Source organism: Podarcis tiliguerta (genome assembly GCF_965153285.1).
Source record: "Podarcis tiliguerta genome assembly, chromosome: 14".
Lineage (NCBI taxonomy): Eukaryota > Metazoa > Chordata > Lepidosauria > Squamata > Lacertidae > Podarcis > Podarcis tiliguerta.
The window spans coordinates 29,822,662-29,846,817 of NC_139547.1; the positions used below are offsets into that span (position 1 = coordinate 29,822,662).

Here is a 24,156-nt window from a genome sequence, read left to right on the forward strand (position 1 = left end):
CCTCAACCCCCCCCCTTCATTTTCTTGTTTATAAGCTCCCCTGAATCAGGGACTTGACTTTTCATCCTTTCTAAAGCGTCATCATCACCATCACCATCATTTTATTTGTATGTCGCCTTTCCATAGTTGAAACTATGCTCAAGGCTGCTTACAACATGACAAGATTTACATAATTACCAACATAACAAAAGTCATAGACAATGAATAAAGCACATCAAAAGGTACGCAACCAAATGGAATACAATTTACACATAAATCATAAAATCTAAAACTAAAAAACAACAATATTAATATCAGTTTAAAATGACACACACGCACACACACACACACACACACACACACACACATATATAAGCCATCTCTGTGTATGGATGGTGCTAAGTAAATAATGTATGAAAAAAGCAAGTTTCTAGTCTTCATGGCTGTAGGAAATAAGCTTGAAAATTAGCAAATGAAATCACAGAACCCAGTGATGAGACTGAGCAGGAGTTTCCACTGATCAGGAGAGGAAAGTTCAGCACCTTCTTTCTTGCCATGGCTTGCAGAAACAGAATGCAAAATGATAGGGTTTTTTTAAATTGCCCATTTGCTTAATTTACATCTTGTATTTAGTACACTGGCTTTCGGTTGCCTCGGCACAGAAATGGGGGAGAGTTCTTGTTGTTGTGCATAATGAAGACTAGGCCATGAGCTGGAATAGCAAACTTTCCCTCCTGGCTCTTCCTGTCAATTCATGTTTCCTAATAGGGCTTTAAAAACTTATTGACAGATTCGCTCCTGCAGAGCAAAGCACAATGTGACCATCCCTGCTGGAGCATCTGATGATATGAGAGCTTTCTGAACCTCAAAGATGCTGATCAGATGGAAACAAATATATATTCATTATTTGTGCATTTAATGCAGCGTGCACTGCACTGATGTCAGGCTGCCGGAGATTGCAGCTCGTTAAAATAATTGTCAAAGGAAGAGAGCTCTGGCTGTTTTACCCCACCCCAACCCCTCAACTATGAAACCTAGTGGCTGCAACAATCCTCTTTCCCCCCTGTTATGTCCTGCAGTGGAGATTCTGCTGGACAGAGAGCCAGCTGCAATGGACAGACCAGCCTCCCGCAATCTGGTGCCTTCCAGATGCTTTGGACTGCCAGCAAAGCCATTTTGGACTACAAGTCCCATCAGCCCCAGGATCAAATGACAATGATGGTGATGAGAGCTGCAATCTGAGACATTTGACTGGCACCTGACTGGGGAATTCTGGGCACAGTCCCAGTTAGCTACGAAGCTCAATTATGACAGTGATGGAATTTGGACTTTCAAGTGTCAGTGGCGCTCTGTGCAATGCTAAAACGAACCCTCCCCACCTCGCACCTTCTGTACTGTATCACTGTTGCTGCTGTTACTATTACCCAGCTGCAGGGATTTCAATATGTTAATTCCAAATTGTCTAAAGAGGTCCTTGCTTTTGTCTGCACTTTATCTCATCAGCTTCATTAGATGACTCTACTGTGGTCTTATTGTTATGCAAGAGGAAGGAATGTAGGAATCATAGCTAACCTTAATCACAGCTGCTGGCAGCGAAGCAGTATCAGGGACTGCTTACTCATGAGTAGACCCATGAATGACAGTTCCAGGATTTTTTTCCCCACCGGGGTGGATCTACACACAGGAAAATAAGTCAGAAATTTCCTGCTCTCTGTCGCCATCTGGTGTTGCACGTTTATAAGACATTCAAATTGCTGTTTTCTGACCAATGTAGCTGAGCCCCAGGACTCTACCTAATGGGCCCCTTAAGAGGATCTTCAGCATTGGATTGGGGGCTCCTGCCTGCTCCTCAAGATCCTTGGTCTGGGGAGTGTCTGGTTTCAGCGGCCACCACCCAGGACTCAGCATCCAGCTCCAGGCCAGGGCCAGACATGAGGACATCCTCCTCTCAGCTGAGCTCAACAAAGGCAAGACCAAGCTGGTAGAGGAAGAAGAAGCTGACTGGCAGTACTCCTGCTTGTGAGAAAGCAGCCAGGTAGTTGGGGTCTGGCTGAAGGCAGGTAGCGGGGTGGTGTTGTAAACCAAATCTGCCCTTTTTCCCTTATGGGGTATCCAAGAGCCCTTACATAGGTTGCCTATTGGTAGGAGAAAATAACAGAGGCCAACCAGAGAATATTGAGAAGCAAAGCAGCTAGTGAGCTTGATCTTTATTGATCTGTTTCAACAGGGTGCTCCCCTCACACGCAGGAAAGGAGGAGGAACCCAGAACAATGGCGCACAAGGCCTTATGTAGACATTTTAAATTCCCTGCCCTGGAGCTCAAGACCACCCCTCCATACATCATACATACATCAAAGAAGGGGTGTAACCCAAGACCACCCCCCACAAACATCATATCTACATCACAGAAAAGGTGTTGTTGTTTTTCCTGTCTGCCAGGTTATCTGATTGCCTTTCCTGATAGCATTTCCTGATTGTCTTTCCTGATAGTTTGTCACCCATTATCTGATTGCCTTTCCTGATAGTCTGTCACCCATTAAAATGCTGATTACTCAATTCCTGAGACAATGGGAAGGCTCTTGGTACACTTATGAACATTTAACATATATCTAAGACCTCAAAATTCCTATTACAGTGGCAAAGCCGTTCACCATTTAGCCTAATGGAGCAGCCTCCACAGTATCAATGGAGTTCTCAGGCTGGAGATCAATTCACTAAATAAAGGGGAGATAGTGAGGTGGGGAGGCTATTGCAAATTGCCTCTGAAACAAGCAGCAGTGCCGACCGAGCAGAGCAGAGCCCCAGAACCTATTTCCTTTCTTCCTTTTATTTATTATTTCCTGCATTGCAAAGATACAAGGGTTAACCTATTTTCAACTCCTAGTCCTAAGCTCTGAATAGGTCAGGAGTCCCTTCCTCAGGGGTAGCTGAAATTTGTACTGTTGGCTACATTGCAGCCATTGAAAATCCAAACATTCCTATACACTGGTAGGAGATGTTGTGCCCCTTCACCCGTGTGACAGATTCCTTTCTCTCTTTCACATGAAGCTGCCTAGGTGATTTTCACACCTGGACTGTAGAGGTGTCTTGCTTCCATTACACACTTGAAACACTTTCTCCTCTGTTGTCTTTTCTGGCTGATAAAGATGAAAGGCATCAGTGTCTCTTTGGGGACAGACATGGTTTTCTATGCTGTTTTTCTGCAGAGCCTCCAGAGGGCCAATCCTGCGCTCCTGAGCCTTTTGTTCCTCCCCCAGCCTGTTTAGAGCTCACAGCTTCAGTTTGCAGACACTTCACAGAGAGCTCCTGCTCCCCTTGCAGAAGATGCACAAGGAGGTCAAGCTCAGTGGAAAGCCACCTGCTTTACACATAGAAGGTTGCCGGTTCAATCCCTGATGGTATCTGCTGGCAGGGCTGTGAAAGATTCCCTGTCTGAAATCTTGAGCTGCCACTGCCTGGAAAAGAAGACAAACTTCAGTTACATGGACCAGGAGCCTGACCTGGCGGAGAACATAAGAACATCAGAAGCTGCCTTATACCAAGTCAGGCCAATGGTCCACCTAGCTCAGAATTGTCTACATTGACTGGTAGTGGCTCTCAAGGGCTTTAAGGAAGTGGAGAGACCACAATCTGGAGGAGGACCACCCCCTTTGCATGTAGAAGGTCCCAGGTTTATGTTAGTTTCTGTTTGTTGCCACTGTGCAGTTCTTGGAGTCACAAGACTCTGTTTACATTCCAGAGATTCCATACTGTTGGCAGTCTCACGGGAGACGGATGTGACGTTACTGGTTTCCTGTCTTCTTTGTTTGTTCAGTTGCTCTCTGCTCTCACAGAGAGAGGATGTATTTCTTTTCTGTCTGCGTAGCTTAGTAATAAAACCTAGCAATGTAGCTCAAACTTCTCGTCTCTTCCCTGTGCTGGAAACTCTGCTGAATGGGGAATGTGCCTGGAGCCTTATCAGAGGCTCAGGTCGTTAATCACGTCGGAGGGCGATTCCGGAGGAGCTCGGAGGAGCTTTGTCGAGCGGAGATTCTGACAGTTTAACCCCCTGTATCTCTAGGTAGGGCTGGGAGAGATAATAGAATCATAGAATTGTAGAGTTTTGAAGGGACCCAAGGGTCATCTAGTCCAACCCCCTGCTTTGCAGGAATCTCAGCCAAAGCATCCATGACAGAAGGCCATCCAACCTCTGCCTATAAACCTCCAAGGAAGGAGAGTCAACAACCTCCTGAGGGAGACCATTCCACTGTCAAACAGCTCCTAGTGTCAGAAAGTTTTTCCTGATGTTTAGTCAGAATCTCCTTTCTTGTAACTTGAAGCCATTGGCTTGAGTCATACCCTCCAGAGCAGGAGAAAACAAGCTTGTTCCCTCTTCCATGTGACAGCCCTTGAAATATTTGAAGATGGCTATCATATCTCCTTTCAGTCTCCTCTTTGCTAGGCTAAACTTACCCAGCTTCTTCAACCATTCCTCATAAGGCTTGATTTCCAGACCCTTGATCATCTTGGTTGCCCTCCTCTACACATATTCCAGCTTCTCAATATCCTTCTTAAACCAAGGCAGAATAGAGTGGTACTATTAACTTCCCTTGATTTGGACACTATACTTCTGTTGATGCAGCCTAGAATAGCATTAGCTTTTTTTGCTGCAGCATTGCACTGTTGACTCATGTTAAGCTTGTGATCCACTAAGACCCCAGATCTCTGTTGGAAACCCTGCAGAGCATCTGCCATTCAGTGTTGACAATACTAAATTTGATGCACTAAGGGTTTGAACTCAGTATAAGTCACCTTCTTCCATTCTTATTTCACAGGTCCTTGAACCTTCAGAGGTAACACCAAAGGGACTTGCAAAAGAAAGAAGGGAGGGAGGGAGGGAGGGAGGGAGGGAGGGAGGGAGGAAGGAAGGAAGGAAGGAAGGAAGGAAGGAAGGAAGGAAGGAAAGAAAGAAAGAAAGAAAGAAAGAAAGAAAGAAAGAAAGAGTAATTTATTCACTTCTCAGCTAGCTCAGTCCTAGCTTGCCTCAGCTGATCTCAGATTCTTCACCTCTCATTTTTGCTATTCCCATGAATACTTAACACTTACTTAAGCAACGTATGAGCTAACTGAACTGAGGGTGCCTTATAGAACTCAATATCAGCCCTGATATTACAACTGCACAAAACTTTGAGCCTGCAACTTTTCCCCACAGTTATGGGTGGAATCAGGAAGCTGCTGCATCACCCACTGGGGAATTGGACCAGGGTCCTGATGCTGGTGGTTTAGAGCCCAGAAAACCTGAGGCTGGCGGCCTGGGCTCTGCATAGCCCCTGTTGGGATCCTTCCTGAGCCTGACTGGCAACCAAGAGCAACCAAGTGCTTGCTGCACTACCACACCTGCCCAACAGCGCCGGGAATATGCCAGGTCTTCAGGCTAAGTTGGTAGAGTTTGGGAAAGGTGATCTGGGGGAAGAGGCTCCCACAGCCTCAGTTCACCTCCAGCTTCTGCCAGAGCAACTTATGAGTCACTTGGAGCTCTCCATTGTGCTGCCTGGATGTCATGGATGCATGGCATTTTCTGAAAATCTGGCAGCAGATCTACACATTCAACGCACATTTAAAGCACATGACTCTGCAGATGAATCCTGAGATCTGTAGCGTCCCCCTCACAGAGATACCATTCTCAGTGCTCTTTACTACAGTTGCCAAAATTCCTTGGGGGAGCCATTGGATGTGCTTTTTTATGGTGTAGATCTGCCCTTAATGTTGAGCTTATCTACACAGATTTCCTCCCAATTCCAATCTTGCTCCTTTAGCGCAAGAAGAAGCAGATATTCCCCCCTACTTCCCACTGATTCCACTTAAAATGCGAACAATGATTGCATATTATATGCATCATTACATTATAATAACATGTGCACATTATATGCTTATACGGTCCAGGTTTCCTAAGGTAACCAGCACATACACAGATGCATACAACAATGTATATAACTCTATAAAAATACTTACACATTAATACTTAATACAGAGTTATCAAAGCAGCTGTTGTCCCTAAACCAGGCCAGAAAAATAGATTGATATTTTGCTGGCTTATAGTGCACTACATTTATTTATGCAAAATGTTTACATACCACCCTTCTGCCCATAGGATTTTAAGGTGTCTTACAGCAGCATAAAAACCATGACAGCATAATTGCTTTCAACTATTTGCAAAGCTCAACACTCTTTGCGCTGGGTTTTGTGTGTGTTGGTTTACGTTGCAAATGCCCAGAAGCATTTACATTTCAGATAGCAGTCACTCTTCAAAATATTTGGCAAGTTTCTGATGTCAACAGTATAAATGCCTTCGCTCTAAGCAATGAAGAGCTGTGTGGAACTTAATAGCACAAATATTCTTCAGCTGCCACCTTCAGGTAGCCCAGCAGAAAAACCAAAGTCTGTCTTCCTTGCTCATTGAGCAGCTGTCATCTGTTGAACCATTCCTATAGCAGGTTGATAAAGCACCTCACAGATTCGAACTCCAGTCTCTGTGTTTAGTGTATATGCAGTTTTTATGAACCCTGGCTGAGTTAGGACATAGGAATCTGTGTTAGTTCACAGGGTATCCCCCAAATCCAGATAATGCAATGCTGTTACAGTGGTACCTCGGGTTACAGACACTTCAGGTTACAGATGCTTCAGGTTACAGACTCTGCTAACCCAGAAATAGTACCTCAGGTTAAGAACTTTGCTTCAGGATGAGAACAGAAATCGTGTTCCGACGGTGTGGCAGCTGTGGGAGGCCCCATTAGCTATAGTGGTGCTTCAGGTTAAGAACGGACCTCCAGAATGAATTAAATTCTTAACCCGAGGTACCACTGTACTCCTTTTTCAACCTTCAATAAATGATTCAAGGAGATGGAGCAACTCCTCTATGAAGACAGGTAGCTGCATCTGGGGCCTTTTAGATTTGAGAAATGTGAGGAAGAGGCAACACAATAGAAGATTATAAAATTATGTACAGCATGGAGGAAGTGAATAAAGTTTTTCTCCCTCTCTCATAACACTGAAATTTGTGGACATCTGATGAAGCCGAATGTTGGAATTTCACAACAGATACAAAACAACCCTTTTCATTCAGTGCATTGTTAAATTGTGGAAACCCCCCACCCCCTATGAGGCAGTGATAGCCACCAACTTAGGTAGCTTTAAAAGAGGATTGGGCAAATTCATGGAAGAAAGGGTCACCAATGGCTACTAGCCAGGATGGCTGTGCTCTGCCTCCACAGCTGGTGCCAGCAATGCTTCTGAATACCAGTTGCTGGAAGCCACAGGAGGGGAGAGGGCTCTTGTGCTTGAATCCTGCTTGCGCATTTCCCAAAGGTGACTGTGACAAGAGGGTGCTGGACCAGATGAGCCACTGGCCTGATGCCACAGGCTCATCTTTCCTTCTTACATTCTTATGACTGGAGTTGTCGTTCCCAATATCTTGCAGGCACCAGGTTGGAGAAGTCTGTTCTAGGGCATGAGGTCAGTCAAGGCGCAAGGAGGGCAGATGGGTGTTTCTGGAGCAATCTCCAAGCGCTGTGTCTTGTTTTGAAGTGGGAGAGAGAGAGGGGGAGAGAGAGAGAAATCCCTTCCTAAAAATACAGCTGAAATGACAAATTAATTTTCATCTTGATGGGAGCACGGAGCGACTGCTAAGGGTGGCGAGGACAAAGCCGGTGATTAAACGATAATAAGTGCTTTCGTGTTTATAAGTTATGTGCTCGGTCCTGGAGAGGAATATTTTTAGGTTTCAAAGCACACAGCAACAGCAGTGGGGCCAATGGAACTTGTGGTGCTATGCAGCAAAGGCTTAAAGATGTCGTCGCTCACCGGAGGCTCAAAACCCCAACCCCCTGTTTTTGCAGCCCACTTTATCAGATGCATTTTTATTTTTATTTTAATTATTTCCAAAACCAAAAAAAGAAAAATTACAAACATCAAATTCAACATCCATATTCATTTTCTAACATAAACCTATTACATAATTATCTAAATTAAAATATACCAAATACTCTAAACTTCTCTTTGCTGTATCCAAATGTAACACAGTTAGAAATTTTATATTAAAGCTTTTATATTATAAATAATATTTCAAATTCCCCTATAGCCCCTGTTCCCCTTCACCCATGTATGATTTTTTTTCTTCCGTCTTGTTGTGTTATTATAATATAATCATTGTTCAGCTGATTCTTTTATTATTTCCTTGCTTACCCCTGCACATTTTACACGTTATCAATTACGGTTCCAGTTCCGGAACCATATTTTTTCATATATTCCTTCACTCCCTCCCATTCTTTAATTATTCTCTGATTTGAATGGTCACTAATAGTTGCTGTCAATTTTACCATTTCCACAAAGTCACAGAGTTTACTTTGCCATTCTAATAATGATGGTATTCTCTCCCCCTTCCAGTGCTTTGCGATCAGTATTCTGGCCGCTGCTGTTGCGTAAAGGAATACATTTTTATCAGATGCATTTTTGAGGGCTGCTGTCCATGTCATCAGATGAATGAAGGGAGATCCTGAGCTGATGGCTTGAGAAACGTTTTCCTCCTTTCCCCATAACACTAGAACTCAGGGACATCTAAGAAAGTTGAATGCTAGAAAAGTCAGGGCAGATAAAATAAACTCCCTCTTCACGCAGCACATGATTAAACTATGGAACTCACCTCTGCAGGAAGCTGAATGTGGCCCTCCAGCCCCTCAACCTGGCCCATTGTATTCTTTCCAGACCACACACATCACAGGCCCTGCTTTGCACTCTTCTTGAGTGTTTTTGACTGGATGAGCGCTGATGATGCCTCTTCCTTGACTGGATGGAGCAGAGGTTTTCAACCTTTCTGAGTCCACGGCTTCCTTGACCAACTGCATTCTTTCTGTGGCACCCCTGTGGCCCTCAAGTGCCCAGTTATGTCACCCCTTACTTGCAGAGCTGGCAGCCTCTCCCCCTTTTTCACACACCATCCCTTGTGGAGTGTTCCACCAGCCTCCTCTCCTCCCCCCTCTCCTTGGGAGCCCTCTGTGCAGCCACAGCTGCTACCTCTGGTCTCTGAGCTGCTCCCCTCCCTGCCTGCTCACACTGCCCCACAGGGGACTGAGAAGCACCCTCTGGCCAGCCCCAGAGGCATCATTCACCTGGGGAGCTTGTAGCCAGGGCTGCTGCAACAAACAGCTGTGCAAGCCTTTGGGAGGCAGAGACGCAAGAGGGCATCAGAGAAGGGAGGGAAGGGAGGAAAGAGGGAGAGAGGCCAGCATTGCCCATGGCACCCCTGACCATCATTCAAAGCACCCCAGGGTGCCATGGCACACTGGTTGAAAACCACTGGGATGGGATACGTGGTTGAAGTATAATGATATTCTGATGGAAGTGGATAAAGGCAGTAGGATTAGAAGTAGAAGATAGTGTATTTTATAAGTGATAAAATGTGAAGTTTTTTATGGTTAAAGTAAGTGTGAAAAAAAAAGATGGTAAGAAATTATGATATATGTAAACTGCTAAAGATGAAGTAAAAAGAAAATCAGATAGGTGGGACTTGGGTAAGCCCACTTAAAAATGTTTAAAAAAATAAGGATATGACAAGAATTTGTTTGTATTGTTTGTCTTCTCTGTTTGTGTTTTTTTAATTGTGTTATAAAATGAACATTTTTTTTTGAAAAAAAACCAAACCACTGGGATGGGGGATAGAGACAGGTGTGTACAATGGTAGCATTGACATTCCTTCCCGTACCCACTTTTGACTCTGGTCCCACCCACCACTGGCATGTAGCCCCCCCTCCCAAGGTTATCCAGAAATGAATGTGGACTGTAAAGAGCTCCCCACCGATGTACAATTTAAATGCAAAATTTTGTGCAGTTTCCTTTTTTATTATTAAAAAAAAGCAGAATCAATCCATCATTGATCCCATCAACCGACCTCACAATAAAACTTACACATCCATTTACATACCAAGTGAGATACCAGATTACTAAACATCTGCTTCAACAGCTAGGAAAACAAGGTTGCAAATATTTGGATAATATTTTTTCTCATGTCTTCATTGCTCCCAACAGGAACAGGAATTTAGCTACAGTTTCTTTATTTGTATTAGAGAGAAGAAGAATATATGGTGGGTGATATCCAACGAAGCCACACTCAGAATAGGACTAACGTTGGATATCGCCCAATATCGAGAAGATCTTCCAGGAATCTTCCAGCTTCTAGAATCCAAGGTGTTTGTTGGATTATTCAGCTCTTTCTGGAGTGGACAATTAATGCTACAGAATATAAGATGCACGTTGCCTGTGTTTCAATTTCTTCTGAACATGGACACAACCTTAAAAAGAAGAAGCAAAAAACAGGACAGATGGAGTTCTGAATGAATGCAAATGAAACTGACTGCAGACTGGAAATAGACTAATCCACCCATCTCTAACTTTAGATGGAATTATAGAATTGTAGAGTTGGCTGTTGATCAGTGTAGATGGTACTGCGCTAGACAGGTCAGTGGTCTACAGGTCAGTGTAGTGAAGGGCTGTAGTAGCTCAGTGGTAGAGCATCTGCTTTGCTTGCAGAAGGTCTCAGGTTCAATCACTACGGGCATCTTTAGGATGGGCTGGGACCATCCCCTGCCTGATACCCTGGAGCACCACTGCCAGTCAGTGTCGACATTACTGAGATAGGTGGACCCCAATGAGGCAGTTTCCTGTGTTCCTATTCTATCAACTCTTTCTTCACAACCATGAGGACTAGAATATTACTTGTTATCTTTAGGGGGTAGGGCCTTGTGGAATAGAGGTTCTGCTTTGCATGCAGAAGGCCCCAGGTTCAATCCACAGTATCTCTGCGTAGGGCTGGAAAAGTCTTCCCTGCCTGGAACCCTGGAGAGCCACTGTCAGTCAGTGTGGACAGTTCTGACCAGTAGTCTGTATATGGCAGCTTCCTACAGCCCAATGCATTAAAGGTATGTATATCCACTAAGACTATAATATTTGAGGTGCTTCTTTATTTTTTAGCACTATTGTGGGACAGCACCGTGGGTGCACTATGAGAGGCTGTTAACATGTGCCTATTAAATTTGTCATGGATGAAGTGGCACCTAAAGTTGCAAACAAAAACACATGGCAATTTGCCTTTTAAAACATCCTCCTGAACACTCAGGACAGCCGGTTTTCTTTCTTTTTCTTTTTTTTAAAAAAAATGGAGATCAGTTTGGTAAACTTCTGGCTTTTTAACTTGCATTTTTTATTGCTCTTAAATCCTTCTTTTGAAACAGAAACTTCCTGTCATTGAAACGGACAATCAGTCCCTGCGAAGCAGCTGCAGCATGAAGTGAGGTATCTTTTGGCAGCCACATCAAAAATTAAGAGACTCTCTCTTTGAGACAAAATTGTGCATTCATCTCCCTGCTTTTGTGCAGGGGAGAAAAAAAATGATTTGCAATTTAACTTTTCTGTAATGAGCTGCTGCTATTATACGGATTCCATAATGGCTGGTTTGGCTGGAACAGATTGTTGGTGCAACTGGTTTGCAAAACATTTTTCAATGCGAGCCCTGCTTTTTTTTTGCTTGTTTTAAATAGCAACAGCTGCTAAGCCTGATAATTATTGTATTTCATCAAAATAAACTTACCAACATGCTCTTCTTCATGCCTTTCCCCATTGCAGTCCCCCAGTGGATCAGGCTAGCTTTTATTTTATTTTATTTTGGGCGGAAAACAACAACTTTAATTGTGTCCTGGAGGAAAAGACACCGTAAGAGAGGTAGACTGGAGGCATTCCTAGTCCTTGTCCAAGCCAGTTGCCCACTTTAAGTGCTTTGTGGTGCTACAACACCAATCTACTTTGCTACCTTGGAGCTGTCCATGGTTCTGTCTTGGAGCAAGTGGTTCCCTCTGAGCTCTCCATGGTGCTGTAACATCCGACCTGCTTTGCTACTTGCACTTATGGGCTCACCCATGGAACCAAGGCAAAGTAAATATAAAGATACCACAAAAATGCCCTTGTTGTGTGTCATTCAAAAGGAAACTAGGCCCAACACCTCCACCTCATGAAATGCCCCTTCACTTGGGGACTTGGGGAACCGTGGAGGAGGTGCACATTTTATTTGTAGCTATGCCCCTCTCTGACACACATGGACACTAAAATGCTCATGAACAAATGACTGAATGTTCCTCTCTAGACAATGAGGGAAGGTGTGTATGATTTAACTAGCTACATTTAAAAATGGACTGAAAATAAGAGCCAAGAGATTCTGGTATAGGGTCTAAGATCAGAGGGGCTGGGGCTGAGTTGCTCGGCCATCTCCAAAACATTTGGGTTCCATCTGTGTTTTATCAATAGTTGAAAGGGTTGGACTGAAACAGGCTCAAATCACACCATACTCTAACCTAGTAATGAGCTCCAGTGCTGAGCATTACCATAAAGCAATTAATCTATCTCAAAAACCAGTCAGTTACTGAAAGGAAGGAGGGGAATCAAATAACCACAAGGACCTTCACTGTTGAAACTAAGTATTCTTGTGGAAATTGGGGAGGCAAGCCAGAAGTGTGTCACTGGCTGGATGCTTAGGGGATGCTTTAACCCCAAGCTGATTGATCAGCTGCAGGGCATACAACCGTTGAGTTCATCTGCCCAGCTGTTTGGCCACAGCTGGAGCTCAGCTCCCAGCCCTGGATGCTTTTGAGGCAATGAGATGCACACCAATGGGGTGTAATGCAGGCAACAGCAGTCCTTCCTCGCCCAGTTGATGAGGAGGATTCTGATGCCAAGGGGAAGAGCGAGTGTGTGAGAGAGAGGATTTCAGCCAGCACTGCCTGAAATTCAAAGCATCACATCTAGGAAGAGCAGTAAAAATGAATACTTTATATTAAAGGCTGCTCAGGAAGTAAGTGATGCTCTCTATGCAATGACCTCCTTATTTCTGGTAATCCTCTTCAGATAATAACCACGTCCTGTGGAACCTCAAAAAGACATAAACTTCCATGACCAACAGTCCACTTCACCAAATGCATGGGAGTGAGATCTTCAGCCACCAGGTATACATACATTCACATGTGGGGTTGTTTTTTTTTTGGAGGGGAGGGATTGTAAACAGTGAGGTCGGTTGGAAATGAAATTCATAAAAGTACAGGGATAATTATGTAAACAGTGGACAATCACTAAACAGTTCTTGATGAGACAAACACCTTGGCATTGGTGAGCCAATTAATATGTATAATGTGCTAAACATCCTTTGTCTCCAGTCAAATTGCAAACTATGGCACTAAAATGCTTTACATAAGGCAACAACCGTTTTATGCTTGTCCAATATTTGTGTGACCGCGCATGTGCATATTGCCGCAACCTAGAAGTGGCTGGGAAAGTGGGTGGGGGGCATAATTGGGTGGGGCCAAGTGGGCTTATGTGCCCTCTGTCAGTGTGCATGTGGGGTGGGGGTGGTCGGTAATGTAACCCCCATGCAAAATGGTCATTGTCTGTATTGTAATCCGTGAGTTTTACAGGGCAGGTCTCCCTTCGACATGTCCTTGCAACTGTGAAACAGAGTGTGTGCACACACCTAGGAATCTGCAGAAATATGTTATTGCTGGACCTGCCACCTTGTCAACACCCAAGACTGGTTCTGCCTCGCCATTCTCAATGGACAGCAGCCACTGCTGCCAAGAACCCTTCAAGGCAGTTGACTTTGAATGCCATGTACAGTGGTACCTCGGGTTAAGTACTTAATTCGTTCCAGAGGTCCGTTCTTAACCTGAAACTGTTCTTAACCTAAAGCACCACTTTAGCTAATGGGGCCTCGTGCTGCTGCCGCGCCGCCGGAGCACAATTTCTGTTCTCATCCTGAAGCAAAGTTCTTAACCTGAAGCACTATTTCTGGGTTAGCAGAGTCTGTAACCTGAAGCGTATGTAACCTGAAGCGTATGTAACCCAAGGTACCACTGTATTGCATTTTTATTCCCAGAGAGAATGGTTGGTGAGATTTCCTCTCTCAAGTGCTAAAATAGCGTGACCAGCCTTGGGCACTTTTGCATGGGCTATTTTGCTTCAGGCTGCAAAATGTCTTTGTCTGGCCCTTGCAATGCCCGTATGGAGCCTGAATCAAAGCTGATCCCGCCTTGTGAATGGGTGAGGTGATCTGCTGAGAAACCACCTGTGTGTGTCCGGGAGAGATGAAGGCAGGAACTGGAGGCTCAGTGGTGGAGTAACACTTTTCAAAAGTGTTCGCCCTCCACCCCAGCAGAGATTTGAGCCCCACTTCAGACAGCAAACCTCTGTAGCTGTGGTACAAGAGACAATACCTAATACAATGAAGTTTATGTAGACCAGTGCAAAGAATGTACCTCTCTTGGATTTTGAAATGGGGAGCCTTGCTGAGAATGAGGCTAGACTGAAGAAACTGATAGAGCCCAGTTTTGCATGAACAGGATCAGGGAAGAACATACCAGATCAGACCATTGGTCTGCCTAGTTCACTCTTGTCCCACACACTGAATGGCAGCAGTGGCTCTTGAGGGTTACAGGCAGGGACCATTCCCAGTCCTACCAGGATATGCCAGGGGGACTCAACCTAGACCTTCTGCATGAAAAGCAGATGCTCTGCCACTCAGCTGTGACCCTTCACCACTGAGCCAAAAGGAAGTAGTCTTGCAGCTAAGGACTGATGGAACGGTCTTAATTCAGCCCACGTCTACAGTGGTACCTCTGGTTACGTACTTAATTCATTCCGGAGGTCCGTTCTTAACCTGAAACTGTTCTTAACCTGAAGCACCACTTTAGCTAATGGGGCCGCCGCTGTGCGATTTCTGTTCTCATCCTGAAACAAAGTTCTTAACCCGAGGTACTATTTCTGGGTTAGGGGAGTCTGTAACCTGAAGCATCTGCAACCTGAGGTACCACTGTATTTCATATGTGACCAAGTGAAGGTCCATTTTCAGATGCATGAGCAGATTTTTAACAACAACAACAACAACAACAACAACAACAACAACAATTTATTATTTGTACCCTGCCCATCTGGCTGGGTTTCCCCAGCCACTCTGGGCGGCTTCCAACAAAGATGAAAAATACACTAAAATGTCACATATTAAAAATCCACACAACTGTCTCTCTCTCACACTGTTTTCAAAAACTACTTATAATTTTACATTGCCGCCCAAGGACTTCCTTTTATTTTTCCTTTTTTGTAAAAACATCTATACTACAGCCACTTGGAGCAGCTACAGCTCGCCACACCAGTGTGAAAAGCATCTGAAAAGGTCCCTGGATTCTGCGGCACATGAAGACACACTGTTCCCATGTACTGATGGGGGCAGTCATCTTTTCTCATCTTCATCCTTACAGTACCCACCGGGAGGGACAGCATATCATGAAGCATCACCACATCTTCAAATATCTGAAGGGCTGTCACACAGAAGATGGAGCAAGTTTGTTTTCTGCTGCTCCAGAGGAGAGGACCCAAACTAATGAATTCAAATGGCAAGAAATGAGATTTTGCATAAACATTAGGAAGAGCTTTCTGACGGTAAGAGCTGTTCAACAATGGCATGGATCCCTTTGGTAGGTGGTGGACTCTCTTTCCTTGAAGGTTTTCAAACAGAGGTTGGATGACCATCTGCCACGGGTTCTTCAGCTGTGAATTTTTTTGCTTTGGAGGTGGTTGGACTAGATGACCCTTGGGGTACCCTCCAACTTTCATTTCTATGATTCTAATGCAATTTTCAGGCCATCTTCTTTCAGTCTGGCAGGACTGGTGATTCTGGAGTATGCCATGTCCTGACAAGCACAATACTTCCAGAGTTGTAGAATGACAAGTTCATTATGTAATGTGGACCCCAAATTGCTTCCCTGCTGTTCCTGTCTGCAGTCTTCAACTCTTCAAAGAGAGGGATTAAAAATATATTTTTTTTGTTGAAGTGTGGGTCTCTGGTGAAAATATTATAGGAGCAGGCAGGACTGATTGCATGATTTGGGTCTGCCTACAGCTTTCATACGGAGAAAACTTTTCTAGGGAATAGACTGAGGCCCTGCCTGCAGAATCAGTTGATGAGTCAATAAACCAGCTGTGATTCTTAATCCAGGATTGTGCTTTTGCAGGTAGGGATGATGAAATCTGCTAATGACAGTGGGAGCAGAATCATTACCAGCAAAGTATTGCCCCTTCCCCTTCTTGCAAAGATTGCATTCCAGCAGAATGAAATGTCTGGACTGCACGTGTGTGCTAAGAAACCTGCCTGGAATCTTTATATAACTCAATTAAATGCAGCAGTTTAGTTTCCAGAACCTATGTAGAGCTCGATGAATAGGATGAGTTAGGTCCAGCAGGCAACCTGCTGGTCACAGTTAAAGAGACAGGGAGTTTATGCACCTGATCTTGGTCACACAACCTGGTCCTATCTTGGCCAATACCCTGATCCTGGGCAAGAACTATGGCGGAAAAAGAGACACAGAGGTTTGCCTTTCAGCCCCCCTTTCCCCCATTGCTCTCTCAACTGAGCTCCAGTTGCTCAGTCCTTATGAGGTTTGACTCCACTTGTGTCGAGAGGTGAATATGCTGGAGAGGCGCTGCCAGTCAGAGCAGACAATACTGAGCTAGAGGGACTGATGTTCTGACTTGGTATAGGGCATCTTCCTATGCTCTCCAACCAACTGTATTTACAGCACAAGGCCTGGCCAATCCAGAGGCTTCAAGTTGCCTGCCAATCAGAGAGCAGAATGCTGCACAGTCACCTGCTGTCAGGGACTGGGCAGAGGAGGAATGGTAGAGACTGCCTCCCCATCCCGACCCTTCCAGGGAGAAGGAAGAGGAAGACAGTATAGATTTACAACAGTGGTTTGAGGGAGGTTACTGCTCAGAGGCAGATGTTGGGGAAAAGTTAGGAGAGGAGGAACCGGAGCAGCAGCTGGCTGACACGTTGTTATTAGAAAGCATTCCTCCATCTCCCAGAACCCAGTGATCCTTAAAAGTAGGAGAGCAAAGAACTCAAAGACAGAGGGCACGTAGCAGCTCCCATAGAAGTGATGAATGAGGGAAGTGGGAGAGATTGTGTGCGTGTGTGTTTGTGTGGAGATTCACTTGGGACAACACCATGATCCAAGAGGTCTCTCTCTATAAAGATTGAAATAAAAAAGGACGGTGAGAAACTTTTCCTTGTCTTTATACTTTCCCGGGCAACCAGCTGGGAGCCGCTGACAGCATCCTGACACCTGCATGGCTTGGGGACCTTCATACAGACAGACTCTTCTTATGAAGAGCCTGCTGGATCAGGCCAATGGCCCATCTAGTCCACCAGCCTGTCATTACAGTGGCCAAACAGATGCCCTAGTGGAAAACCTTCCAGCAGGATTAGAGGACAAGAGACTGTTCCCCTTCTGGGGTTTCCAGCAAATGGGATTCAGAAGCACTGCTGTTTCTAGCTGTGGAGGTAGAGCATAGCCACTGGCCCTCTTCTCTATGAATTTGCACCAGCCTAAGCCATCACTGCCTCCTGCAGAAGGGAGTTCCATAGTTGAACCGTGAGCTGCATGGTTCTTCTTCCCACACTTTGCTTTCCAACAGAAGCACTAGAGCTTTCCATGAGAGTCTCTGTAATGGATGGTATAACTCTTGCTTTAAAAAGGATGAGAGGGAACTGAATTTTTCCAAGCAAACCCAAGTTAAAAGAACCTGCTTGGGACCCTCCCCCTACCAATGATGTCTTTCAGGGATCGCCAGCTTGCGTACCTCCACTGCCGGTGGGCTTGAAGGCCACCTTCCTGCTGTTGGCATTTTGTACCTTCCTTTCAGAGTGGCCCCCTCCCACTCAGCGCGGCGAATGCCCCACATGGTTCCATGTGTTATGCTCAGGAGAGAAATACCTCCAGAGGGTTCCACTATGAGCTGGCACCAGGATCCGCCCCCTCTGCTGATCCACAGGCACATCTCTCCTCCACAAAGCAGCTGGTCCGTGCTTGGCATCGCGAGTCAGCATCCCACAGTTGGCCACGTCACCCATCGCTGCCACAAATATCTCATTCTTGGATCTAACTCAATGGAATCGAGTTCTTCGTTCTCAAAATATCTTCTTCCAGGGGTAGGATGAGACTCTCTCTCTCTCCCTCTCAAAAACAAACACCCTCAACAACTTTGATCCTCCTCTTACAGTCGCAGGTTTAAGCTGCGATTTCCAAAATGCCGACTGGGGCTGGTGCGAGTTGTAGGCTGAAACATTTGGAAGTCACCATGTATTTAAGATGGTGCTCAAGTGACACATTGGAACATGCTTTATACAGAGTCAGATCAATGCTGCATCTAGCTCAGTACTGTCTGCACTGACCGGCAGCAGCTCTTCAGGCTTTCAGACAGAAAACCGAGGACTGAACCTGGGACTTTCTGCATGCAGACCAGAGGCTCCACCACTGAGCATGTGTGTCTCAAAGTCTCCCACTGCTTTAAGGAGCCCCCTCCCATTACACCCCAGCCTAGCAAAAGTCTTCTCCACCTCCACCCACAACCCTTCCTGTAACAGACCATACAGGAAGTCTATGTCTGTTTTATGGTTCACAGTCAGGAACACTGCCTCTAGCAAAAAAGCTGCATTTAATATTGATAAGTTTTGCATTTTAAATATTTTTCAAGGACACAGAGGTCCTAGGAAGGGTGCTCTCGAAATACGTTTGCAAGCAGAGGGAATATGCTTGCAGTTTTCTCTCCTTCAGTGAGTTTAAAAAAGAAGCTTCAGCCATTTGAGTATTTCCAATTTTTTGTCCTCCACCCACCTCAACATGATGTTTCCCCTAAGCCCACCAAAGATCTACACATGAAGGGTTGTATACTATTTTTAAAATAATAATAATAATAATAATAATAATAATAATAATAATAATAGTAGTAGTAGTAGTAGTAGTAGTAGTAGTCAAGTGAGAACTTGGGGGTAAAAGAAAACATTTGGATGCTGCTTAGCTTTGCTCTCCTGCTATGTTGCTCTTTGTTTTAAATACTGTTTAACAGTTTTTCCTCCAAAAGAGACTGGCCACAGTTTGAGTTTCAGGACACCAAGGCAAACATAATAGGTGTTCTTGCCATTATACAAATCTATGGTGTCACCGCATTTGGAACACTGTGTACAGTTCTGGTTGCCTCACCTCAAAAAGGATATTGTAGATTTGGAAAAGGTTCAGAAAAGGAAAACCAGAATGATCAAGGGGAGGGAGCGACTTCCCTCTGATGAAAACTTACATTGTTTGGGACTTTTTAGTTTAGAAAAAAGGCAAGAGGCATAGCTGTCAACTTTTCCCTTTTCTTGTGAGGAATCCTATTCGGAATAAGGGAATTTCCCTTAAAAAGGGGGAACAGTTGACAGCTATGGTAAGAGGGCACATGGTAGATGTTTGTAAAATAATGTATGACACGGAGAAAGTGGAAAGAGAAAAGTTTTTCTCCTTCTCTCATGACACTAGAATTCATGGACGACCGATGAACTGAATGTTGGAAGATTCGGGAAGGATAAAAATTCTGCGCTTCCTGCAGCGCAGAATTAATCTATGGAACTCATTCCCACAGTAGGTAGGGACGACCACCAGCTTGGATTGCTTCCAAAGAGGATTGGACCGATTCAAGGAGGGTATCAATGACTGCTAGCCACAAGGGCTCTGCTCTGCTTCCACAGTTGGAGGCAGCAATGCTTCTGAATACCACTTGCCAGAAACGACAGGAGGGGAGAGGGCTCTTGTGCTCAAATCTTGCTTGTGGGTTTCACACAGGCATCTGGTTGGCCACTGTGAAGAAAGAATGCTGTGCTGACCCAGCTCTTAAAATGTTCTTATTTTTCAGACACCTTTGCTGAACTGTTTCCAATGCTTAAGGCTTGTTTGTTCAGACCAGTCTACCCAGACACAAAATTCCGATATGTGTATTTGTTTAAAAACTGTTGTTTCCCCCCTGTTTTTTTTTATTCAGTTTTGTACATCTACTTGTCTTTAAAGTTTGATTTTACCTTTAAAGTTTGATTTTACCTTTAAAGTTTGATTTTTTCCTTTTGACTATTTTCTATTGTTTTTACCTAAACTGCTTAGAGGTTGTTGTCCCCCCTCCCCTTTTCTGATTAAGCACTATGTAAAGCTTTCTAGATAAGGGGTGGGGGGAAAATACAGCCTGTATTTAGGGAAAAGAGCTCTCCCTTAGAGGCCACTTCCCACCAATAATTACCTGATTCAGCACTCCCCCCAACCCATTAAAAGACTCTTGCTTTAAAGGGCACTTGGCTGGTATCTTTTGGAGAAACTGTTGGGTGGGCATAGAGGGAAATGCCAACCAGCTTAAACAAACAGAGACAGAGTGCCTTGGGCATTTTCGGATCAAAAGTAGGATGAAAATTGGGGTGGGCTCAACATCAGCAAGTTAGGTCACCATTTAAAGGTAAAGGTAAAGGTAAAGGTAAAGGACCCCTGGATGGTTAAACCCAGTCAAAGGCGACTATGGGGTTGCGGTGCTCATCTCATTTTCAGGCCGAGGGAGCCAGCGTTTGTCCACAGATTGCTTTTTGAGTCATGCGGCCAGCATGACTTAACTGCTTCTGGCGCAATGGAACACCAGGCCAGAACCCAGAGCACATGGAAATGCCATTTACCTTCCTGCCACAGCGGTACCTATTGATCTACTTTCACTGGCATGCTTTCGAATTGCTAGGTTGGCAGGAGCTGGGACAGAGCAATGGGAGCTCAATCCGTCATGGAGATTTGAACCGCCGACCTTCTGATCGGCAAGCCCAAGAGGCTCAGTGGTTTAGACCACAGCACCACCAGCATCCCTATGTCACCATGTGCAAGAGAAAGGCTAAGGAAAACCAACAGACTGCTTGTCCCTTTTCTTCCCCAGGTCTTCAAAGCTGACTGCCTTTCCATGTTCCACCTGCCAAGGTGTGTGTATGGAGAGATATATTTGGGGCAGAACACAGCAGATGCTCTTGGCAGCTCCAGGAAAATATATTGCATGTAAATTGCAATTCGCAGGTGGGGCTTCCTTGAAGTTGACAGTGGTAGCATTTGTGCTGATTCCTCAAGAAAGCTGCTGACTGATCTTCGCTATTTTGCAATATGAACAAAAAACCCCTCCCATGTTCCTCCCTCCATATATTGCTCCCTTCCCCATGCCTTCCTTTACCAACAAAAGGCCTCTGAACCACAAATGCTGATCCGAATGTGTTTTATTGGTATATATTTGCTTTCCTTGGACCTTTCAAACATTCCAGATATCGACCGCCCATCTGTACAGGACATAGACTGGTGCTGCAGCTGGAAAAGCAGATTGCAAACTCAACCACACATAATCTTCATGGTGTCCAGAGATCTACCTCTGGGCATGAGAGAGTGAGCTCATCCTACCTGCAATGTCAAAAGCTGACCCACAGATGGCAGATGACGACCAGCACCTTGGGAGAGATGGAGGAGGGGGAGCATTTGCCTCTCCCCACCTGACCCGGAGTCCTTGATGGGAGCGTTGAAGATGCGAGAAAAACACAGAGCCCTCCCTAAACCCACAGAAATGGCTCCGGGCCATCTCTTCCAACCACATGGCAGGAAATGGGATTCCAAGCTATTTAATGCATGCACACAAAAACAGACAGCCCCCACCCCAACCCCCCCAGCATCACTCAATACAATCCGGATGGAAGAAGGGACAATGGTCACAGTCTTCTCAAACACACTCAGGTTCGCCGTTTCGTGCTTGGAGATTTCCCACAGAGGTGATTTCGGGATGACCACAGCGCGCAAGTGGGATTTCCGCGGGGGGACCAATAGCCATGGGGTACTCCCTACATTCCTGATAGGGCCTCCTGGCAGTCCAATGGGAACCCCTTTTGCTGTGCATGTGGCAAAGCTACAATGTCTGTTCTTGCTCAAAGAATGAGAGGTTTGGGAATTGGGGAGGCTCAGCGGCAGTCAAACCAAAGCCACAACCGCTTGGGCTTAGCAAGTGGAGATTCGAGGATTTCAAAAACGAAACGGAAAAAACGAAGTCCTCAACCCAGGTTGCCCATGAGGGGCAGGACCCCCACCGAGGGTTTCTTCTGAAAAACAAAGTTTCACTGGTTACACCATCACAGGGGGCGGGTCATGTCATGCAGTCTCAACGATACACCTCTATACATGGCAGCCAGCAGGGCAGCTCTGACTGCCAGGACTCTCAGCCAACCAGGGGCGAGGCTGGCCTCAGACTGGCGTGGTTCGTCTGTTGCCTGGATTGTTGTGTAAGGACTCCTTGAACTCTTTGGGGAGGGAGTTGTGAATCTGTAAAAACCCGTGATCTCTCTCTGAGTTGAGCAGTGTCCCAATAGTCAGCTTGGAAGGATCCCTGGAGAGGGTGAACATGGAGATGTCGGTGGACGGGATGGTGTTGAAGCCTTTGCCGATGGGGGACAGGTCCCTGGACCTGGGCTCCGTGGAGCGGGAGCTGGATCTCCTTCGGAACCGGTACCGGTAGGTAGGCAAGCGGGCAAAGGTGGACTTCTTCAGCAGCGCCACGGAATGGGTTTTGGCTCGGATCTGGCGGTGCTTCTCGATGTACATGTGGACGGCAATCACTCCCACCATCTCAGCAATGATGAAGGATAAGGCCCCGAAGTAGAAGGACCAGCCGTAGGAGTAACTCTTCTTGGAGTCGCTCTGCCCAGGGTCCCCGGCGTTGGCAGAGATGTAAACGATAATCCCGATGATGTTGCTTAGCCCTGAAGGGAAGAATCAGAGGAGGACTAAAGTAACATTGTGTCCGGGAGCCAACAGGGAGAACAGGTCATTTGCAGAACAGAGAAAGCAAGTGACATGCTGGTTAACTTATGATATGCGATATACACTATACACTAGACGCTATAAGCTATACGCTATACGATATCTTTATTGTCATTGTCCCATACAGAACAATGAAATTGAAAAAATTGAAAAATACATAAAACATTCAAACCCCCCCTAAAAACTCTGAAACCCCGTTTTAAAATACAATATACTATAGAGACTCCTTATGCTGCGTTTAGAACCAGAATTGAATTTGAGTAGAAACTGTTTCTCAGGCGGCTAGTCCTGGTCTTTATAACCCTATACCTTCTTCCAGAAGGCAGAAGCTGAAAGAGATCATTTCCGGGGTGCGTACTATCCTGTTACAGTTAGTTCCGTTATTAAAGAAGCAGAGCAGAGAACACACAGGGGCTTCTAAGGGTTGTTCCTGTCTAGATGAAGCAGTTGCCTGGACTGGATTGTAACTCCCTGCCTTCACTCTCTAACCCAAAGAACGCTCTCTGTTTTTGCCTGGCTCTCTGCTCTGTGACATGCAGTAGATGCCTTGTTCTAGGAGTGGAAGGGAAGAGGCTTGCAGGCTGTCAGCAGAGAAATTGTCAGGGTGGCTCTGGTGGAGCTGTCAAGTCTGATTCCTGTGGGCTGGGGCACCTGCCTGTTTCCTCCTCTTCATCCTCCTCCAAGCTCCCAGCCTCCAGCACTTCCCAGCTTTCCCCCTCCTCTGGGGTGTGGCTGATTTCCCACCACCAGGAGCCAGGATCCAAACCCTCTCCCTCTGTGCTTTCCCCCGGGGGCTCTGGTCATGTGGCTTCTGCCACTCTTCCCCATACAGCCAGTTCCTGACACTTTGCTCATCCAGTCAGAGGAGATGAATGGGACTCTGCAGTATGCAAGGGATGAACTGGTGGCACACAAACACCAACATATTTGGGGAAGTCATGCTATTTTCATTTCAACTCCCGGAAGGAAACACGTTTGCTCTCCACCCTTCTGCCTCCATATGGTCTCTTCCAACTTTGCATGCCTATGAATGGGATATCTGGGTATCTGTCCCAAAAGGGCCATAGAGCAGAACATCTGCCCTGGAAGCAGAGGGTTCCAGGTTCATCCCCCACATCTCCAGGTAGGACTGGGAGTGTCCACTGCTTGACAGCTGATGGAGACCCAATGCAACAACACTGAGCTAGATGCACCATCAGTTTGACTCAGTATCAGAGAGCTTCCAGCATTCCTGCCTGACACCAGCACCAGCCAGCACCCCAGGGGCATTTTCTGGGCTGTGTGTGAAACTGGAGGGGGGGCACCCTTTCAGCTAACATGCATGGGGGGGCCCCCTTGCTTCCTTGCCACAGAGGAGCTTTGTGTTGCGTTAATGAGCCAAGAGCGTTTTGTTTGCTGCTTTGCTTCTCTACTCCTCTCGGCTGAAGAAGTG

At 45.6% G+C, this 24,156-nt stretch overlaps 2 protein-coding genes and 1 long non-coding RNA gene across 4 annotated transcripts in view; 2 read left to right on the forward strand and 1 right to left on the reverse strand.

Annotated features, from left to right (window-relative positions):
• ERN2 (endoplasmic reticulum to nucleus signaling 2) overlaps positions 1-24,156 on the forward strand; it is a 269,302-nt gene that overhangs the window by 203,291 nt on the left and 41,855 nt on the right. The gene's annotated exons all lie outside the window — the stretch shown is intronic.
• On the forward strand, positions 1,932-3,421 carry LOC310664057. The gene is made up of 2 exons (XR_014504769.1): positions 1,932-2,392; positions 3,186-3,421. It is a non-coding gene; the product is annotated as an uncharacterized lncRNA (long non-coding RNA).
• Positions 21,125-24,156, reverse strand: part of CACNG3 (calcium voltage-gated channel auxiliary subunit gamma 3) — a 67,845-nt gene continuing 64,813 nt past the window's right edge. For both annotated transcript variants that reach the window (XM_083414041.1, XM_083414040.1), the window contains exon 4: positions 21,125-22,663. In XM_083414041.1, coding sequence (XP_083270167.1) covers positions 22,149-22,663 — 515 coding nt within the window. In that variant the 3' untranslated portion in view covers positions 21,125-22,148. The remainder of the gene's footprint in view (positions 22,664-24,156) is intronic.